Consider the following 7,321-nt stretch of genomic DNA (forward strand, 5'->3'; position numbering starts at 1 on the left):
GGGGGAGGCCAGCTCCAGGCCGCGGAGGTTGCGGAAGACGCGGCAACAACCGCCTGCTGGATTCCAAGCGCGCCCCAGATGGCGTCACCGTTGACCTTTGCATTGTGAGGCAGGAACCGTAATCTGTATTTCTTAAAAGATCTCTAAGAGGGAGGTGGGAAACAAATGGGAGTGGGCAAGGGGGGAAACAGGGAGACAATTTCAGCAACCATTTCAATGCTCTACGAAGGAGATGGCGAGGAGTGAATGATCCTGGTGGCCTGGCAGGTGAAGAAGGTAACAGGGATACAAGAGATATTTAGGAGATAGACTCATCCCAGGGATTGGAGACCAACCGGGTGAGAGGCGAGGGAAAGGAGAGGGTCAAGGATGACCCCCAGGCTTCTCACTTGGGCAGGTGTATGGAGGTGCCATTTGCTAAATGGAGAACAGGTATAGAGGTGAGGATGGGAGATGGAGACATGATCATGCATTCCATTTTTATTTACTAGTTTAAGATGGGTATGGGTTATTCCGGTGCAGACATCTGCCTATGAAGTCCAAAGAAACAAGGACTCGGGGCTGGGGAGAGACATCTATCTCACTGAAGATAGAGAACACAGGTGGCAATTACAATGGAGAACTTGGAATGGGAGAGACATCTATCTCACTAAAGATAGAGACTATAGGTGACAATCACAAGGGAGAACTTAGAAAAGATACAGGAAAACCTGGAGAGCCCATGAAGGGGGACTGAGAACAACACTAAAAAGATGGAGGGAAAACTACAAGAGCCTTGAATCATAAACTGCAAAAGGGCACATTTCATGAAGGCCATGGGTGAAATGCCACACTGTGTTCCACAAGGTGTCCATTGGCTTTGGTAGCCATTGATGAGCCTAGGGCGGAGGCATCAGTTAGAGGGAGGTCATTTCAACAAGAGAACTGTATTGCAACCAAGAGCCACAAAAGGCAACCACATCCAGCGCCATCCAATAGAGAAGTGCAGGTGCACAGAAAGAACCTTCTATCAACATTTCAAAAGAAAAGCAGATCCCTGATTTCACCCCAACACTCACTTCCCTCGATTAAAATGCCCCTGAAATGTAGACACCAGATTGTTTTATAAGCCCTAGCATAACTCAGAGATAGTATATTTCGCAAAGAAAGTTTACACAACAGACTCTGTCAATAACCTCACGCCATAGCTTCTAACATACAAGTACAGATGCCTCAGAGGGACATCATTCTGAATCTCATCCCACAGGAGACAGTGAAACTACCAAGACTTCACCATAGCAACCCCCCACCTATGCTCCTCACCATCCCCATGATTAGCTGAACAAGTCGGTTCCATATTTTTTTAACTAATCAATTTTTATTGAGGAACTAGTTGATGTGACCCTGTGCTAAGCTTTATGGAGCTTTCCATGTGCCCAGGCCAGTCTAACACTCAATAAATGTTTGCTGTGGCTGTTGTTTAAGATAGGCAACATGGTCAGCCTTTGAAAAGCTTACAATCTAGTTGGAGAGGGGAGATGTTGACAGAGAAAAACGTTCAGGACATATACAGGCTCCATGGGAACTTGGATGCAACAGGCACACCTAGCATGGTGTCTGGAACAAAAGACAGGCACCATTAATATTTGCAGAATGAAGACTGCACAGAAGAAAGGAGGGTGTCCCTGTTATTTGTTGGAGATCACTGAATGCTAGGAGAATGTGGCAGATGGAAGAAGACTTTGCAGAAGTGCTAGAGCCTGAACTGAGTCTTCATTTATCCCCTCACTGTGCACGAGCCCTTCAGATTGTGCAGGAGTTCTCTTAGAATGGAATCACCTATGTGGATCTGAGATGAGATCTATGGGGTTCTCCACTCACAGCCTCACCCACAGATGGACATTTACCTAAGCTTTTGAAAGTGATGATAATAACAATCCTATTGCAGCGTTCCATTCTGTGCTGAAAAATATCCACTGTCAAACACCTTTTCTCCACCTCCTCCAAAAGTCTTAAATAGTGTGCTGGCACAGTTTTTCTGAACAGCTGACTTGTATTATTTGTAATCATAGACATTAAGTTACCATAATTATCCCATCACCTTGGATCAGGGTGTAGGGCACAGGACAGTTCTCACCTCTCACTGAGGTTTCAAATCACTGCTCCCGGCTGCCTGGCAAACTAGAAGGCCACTAGAGTAACTTCTCTGACCTCTAGCTGACCTGCAGGGATCAATGAACAATTAATTACTATCATCCCGCTCCGGGAGAGATAGCACACTGCCATTTCTCAATTACAACTGGAAGTGCCCCTTGGCTGACAGCTGCCTGTCGGACAAGGCAAGCCCCATGCTGATTCAAACCAGTGCCTCCCACTGCAGCTACACACACGGATACACACAGGGACATGCCATATAACTCAGACCACATCCATTCCCCCACGACACTCACCCACAATCACACAGATCACACCATCTTCCCACTCGCTATTCCCACACCTGCAATCACGCTAGTGTCAGACTCTGAAATGTAGATACCGGAGTGTTCTATGATCCTTAGCGTAATTCAGAGATTGTGTATTTCACTAAGAAAATATTACCGACTCTGTCAATAATCTCATATCATAGCTTCTAACATAGAAGTACAGATGCCTAGGAGGGACGACATTCTGCATCTTACCTGGCAAGAAACAGTTAATAGTCTTTATCAGTATCAATTTTCCTCATGTATTATGTGGGCACCTAGACCAGTATTGTTCAAGGGTAGGGATGACCCTTGCCTTTATGACTCAGGAAGACTTTGTCTTTGCTATACTTCTTGTGACTTTTCTACGGGTAAAACTTTTGGTGTTTTCCACCTTCATCTCTTCCTACATCTTTAGTGTCCCCTCCACCCCCATCCTAACCCTCTGCGTTCTGTTTCCTCCCCAGTCACCTTGACCACATCACCTACGCCTTTCCTAGCTCCTCCCCAAATACCAAAGCACCTTCTACATATTCACTCCTTTCCAGCCCCATTCTCTCCACTCCAGATAAATGAAAAACCTGGACTGATCAACTCAAACTGAAATGTTTCTGGCTGCTAACAGCTTCAGCTACCACTCCTGGAGTTAATCCTAAAATTCCAAAGAGTAAATATACTTGCAACCTCAGAGGCTCCAGTTCTGCTTGAAGGTGGGAGTGGGCTACTTTTGATCATAGAGGCTCGGAGAATCCTCATATCTCACTATGTGTGTATGTTTCCTGCTTTATTTCTACAATCAATGATCTAAACACTGTTTATTCCATTGGAAAGATCCACAAATGCATTAGCCAAGACTTTTGGTTGCACGCAACAGAAACCCAGCTTAAAAAAGGAGGGGGGATATATGGGCTCACTTAAAGACCCAAAGGTCTCTCTGGCTGAGGCATAGTGGGATCCAGGTACTGGAACACAATAATCAGAACTTGATCTCTGGTTTCCTCCTGACTGGCTCTCCTCCGAGACTAGATGTCTTAACAGGGCTCTCCGAGCAGCTGCAGTCACCCATAGTCAGCAACTGCCACCAATAGAAGAGTTGCTAGTTCTGAGGAAGAGAAATTCCAACAGAAGTTTCAAGATCATATCTCTTGGTCTACCTTGGATCAGTCCTCATCCTTGAACCAATCTCATTGGTCAGAGGCATGGAAGACTAAACTAAAGACAATTCCTCTCCTTTCCCAGCTCCTGACCTCTACTACCCAGGGCAGACTCAGCCTGTGGCCAGTCATGGCCCCTGCTGATAACTGTACAAGAACAAAAGCCTTTGCTAGCCCAAAGCTTGACTTAGGGAGCCGGTGACAATTTAGAGGAACTGTAAAACCATGGTTTCTGGGCCCTCATCAGCAAGCAAAACCACCTTAAATTAATCAGGTGTAGACTGCACTATCCTGATCAAACTACCAGGCATCTAGGAGGTGATCACAAATATCATAGTTATTAAAGGGACATGCTTATGACTCCACTGCTTACATTTCCACCTTGCCCCATGCCTAGAAGAGAGCAGTATTGGAATATACTTTTCCAGTCTCTCCCCCAACTGCCCCCATCGTGTGCTGCTTCAGCCAGAGGAAGAGTGACTTATCTGCTTGGTGAGATCAGGGAGAGCCAGGCAAATCCACTAGGCCACATTGGCCAAGAGCAGAATCCTTGAGTGGGACATGGACATATCTTGCTGGTTCTCTTAGACCTGCCTGGCTTCATCTCCAACCACGAGGGAGGTCTGCTTCTCTTTAGCAGGAATGTAGTTGGATGTGTATGTTCAGACTGAAGAGCCACACGAAAGATCTTGCTACCCAGTTTTCCAGAGAGTCCAATGCTTTGGGTACTATAATTGACTCTTTGATCTCATTTAGCTCCTTAGTTGGCTAAAACCAAGAGGGGAGAAAGCATGAGTAATTACCACTTCCACCCCTTCTAGCACAACAGTAGCAGCAGACGACAACGATGATGATGATGATGATGAAGGTGGTGGTGATGGTTACAGCGAGGTCTCTCCCAAACCCAGAAGCTGTAGGGAGTCAGGCCAGCAGTGACCATGCTCTCTCACTTTCCCTCCCTAAGAGAACCATCAGCCCTGAGTGTCCCCCTACTGGGGGCTGACCCTTGTCTTCTGCAGAGAACACAAAAATAATTGCAAAGTGCTGTCTCCATCCTGCAGAAGCACAGCAGTCGCTTGAGTTTGGACATTAAATCATACCAGAAGACTGTATATCTGCCCTGGGAAGGAAGGAAGCAATTGAAACCCAGTATTTAAAGGCAGTCTCAGATTTATCCTCCCTCTTGACAGCCTACAAAACGTTGGAGAATAGTCCCTGCCTTTCTCTGAAAGATAAAACAGGATCCACTGTCCAGAAATTGGCCCTGAGAAAGTTCATCGCTCATTCTCATGTGACCTTCCTAAGAAACAAAAAACTGCAGGCCTAAACTCTGAGTTTTAACAGCCTTCTACTTTCACTCATTTTCCAAGCAAGTGCTGTGTTGCCTTCTCAGCATCCCATGATGTTCCACTTTTTGTGCATTTCCTTTCTTGTTTTTTTCACCAACAAGGCAGCAGCACTGATTTTTGTGCATTTTCATGGAGATATATCTCACCCACTGGCTTTGTTCAACCCACGCCCCACCCTTAACCAGCAGACCTCCATGACCCCGGAAGAGATTTTGAAGGCCAAATATTTTGGCTTGTTTCCATTCAGAAAGCTTCCCCATTGTTTGGACATTAATAAACTAAAATCCAAAGTCCTCAACCAATTACCTCACCTCCTAATCTAACTTTGGGAGTTTGCTGGCTCCATGTCAAGCCGATTACTGACAAAACGCAATCAGTCATCACGCCTTGTCTGTGGGCAGGTGAGCCCAACCGCCCTGCAGGGCCAGGAGCAAGTCAACATAGGATTGCGTCATCTGCAGCTCTCAGTCTGAAGAACTGTGGGTAACACAGTGTGCTGATAAGCCCACTCCCTGTCTTGCAGTAGGAGCTCACACTGTTGACAATTAACCCGATCCAAGAGACCCACATAAATCAATCACTACAGGGGAAAAAAAAATTGTTCTTGATCTACAGTGACATATGTATAGACAAGGTCAGTGGCCCGGGTTTACAACCTTGCTGTCTGAAGTGAGAATCCAGGGAGGAAGCTGCCGATAGAAGATAGGGGCATTTCCAAGAATTTCCAGAGACCCATGCTGAGCAACCTGCTTTGCATTGGACATTCCCGCCCTCAGGCCTGTTTCCTTCCCTTGACATTTGATGCCCTCTGCACTGGTACGTTTTGTGTTGCTATAAAGGAGTACCTGGGACTGGGTAATTTAAAAGGAAAAGAGGTTTATTTGACTCATGGTTCTGCAGGCTGTTCCAGAAGCATGGCACCGGCATCTGCTGGGCTCTCAGGAAGCTTTTCTGGAAGGGGGAAGGCAGGGGGAGCAGGCGTGGCTCTTGGTGAGAGAGGGAGCAGGAGAGACAGCAGGAGGTGCCAGGTTCTTTTAAACTAAAATCATACAGTGAGAACTCATCACCACAGAGAGGACACCAAGCCATTCACGAGGGATCCACCCCCGTGGCCCATTTGCCTCGCAGCAAGCTGCACTCCAACACTGGGGATCACAATTCGACAGGAGATTTGGAGGAGACAGTCATCCAAACCGTATCACCCTCTTTTGGGTTTCTGACTCAGGTTTGTCCCCAGTCCCACAGACTTGCAATTCCCAAAGGGTCCCCGCAACTGCAGGGCCATTGGCCAGGCCCTCTACCCAGAAGTCCCTTCGTCCTTCTTCACTGACACTACTCCTTCCCCTCCCCACTGGAAACCTCCTGTTTGTCATTCAGGTCTCAGCCTAGACATTCTTCAATCCAGGCGACCTTTCTTGACCCCTCATTTGGCTCAAGGGCCCTTCAGGTGTTCTCCCATAGGGTCTGTATCCATTTCCTGGGGCTGTTGTAGCAAACTACCATAGACTGGGGACTTAAAGCAGCAGTCCCCAAACTCTGGGGCACCAGGGACCAGTTTCGTGGAAGACAGTGTTTCCACGGGCTGGTCCAGGGCAGGTGGAGGTGGTTTCAGGATGATTCAAGCACATTGCATTTGTTGTGCATTTTATTTCTATTATTATTACATTGCAATATATAATGAAATAATTATACAACTCGCCATAATGTAGAATCAGTGGGAGCCCTGAGCTTGTTTTCCTGCAACTAGACGGTCCTATCTGGGGGTGATGGGAGACAGCGACAGATCATCAGGTATTAGATTCTCACAAGGAGCGTGCAACCTAGATCCTTCACATGCACAGTTCACAATAGGGTTCACACTCTTGTGAGAATCTAATGCCACCGCTGATCTGACAGGAGGCAGAGCTCAGGCAGTCATGCTCACTCCCCTGCCACTCACCTCCTGCTGTGTGGCCTGGTTCCTAATGGGCACAGACTGGTACCAAGGGGACCCCTGGTTTAAATAACAGAAATATATTGTCACACGGTTCTGGAGGCTGGAAGTTCAAGATCAAGATGTTTCCAAGGTTGGTTCCTTCTGAGAGCTGTGAGGGGATCTGTCCCAGGCCTCTCTCCTCAGCTTGTAGGGGGCCATCTTCTCCCCGTGTCTCTTCATGTCATTTCCCTTCTATACCTAACTGTGTCCAGATTTCCTCTTTTTACAAAGTCACCAGTCATATTGGATTAGAGTCCACCCTAATGACCTCTCTTTACCTTGATTACCTTTGTAAAGACTATCTCCTAACAAGGCCGTATTCTGAGGTGCTGAGGTTAGGACTTCAACAGAAGAATTTGAAGAGGAAAAAATGTAGCCCATAATAGGACCCTTATTACTTCT

The 7,321-nt window shown here is 46.8% G+C and overlaps 1 protein-coding gene across 1 annotated transcript in view; it reads right to left on the reverse strand.

Annotated features, from left to right (window-relative positions):
* The window catches only part of BOD1L2 (biorientation of chromosomes in cell division 1-like 2), a 6,702-nt gene extending 1,498 nt beyond the window's left edge, over nt 1-5,204 (reverse strand). Inside the window, exons 1-2 of the mRNA XM_011971746.1 lie at nt 5,120-5,204; nt 4,399-4,506 (exon numbers count right to left, since the gene is read on the reverse strand). Of these exons, the coding sequence (XP_011827136.1) occupies nt 4,399-4,506; nt 5,120-5,204 (193 nt within the window). The remainder of the gene's footprint in view (nt 1-4,398; nt 4,507-5,119) is intronic.
* Between the last annotated feature and the right edge of the window lie 2,117 nt (nt 5,205-7,321).

This window comes from Mandrillus leucophaeus, unplaced genomic scaffold (assembly GCF_000951045.1).
Source record: "Mandrillus leucophaeus isolate KB7577 unplaced genomic scaffold, Mleu.le_1.0 Scaffold124, whole genome shotgun sequence".
NCBI classification, from domain to species: Eukaryota; Metazoa; Chordata; class Mammalia; order Primates; family Cercopithecidae; genus Mandrillus; species Mandrillus leucophaeus.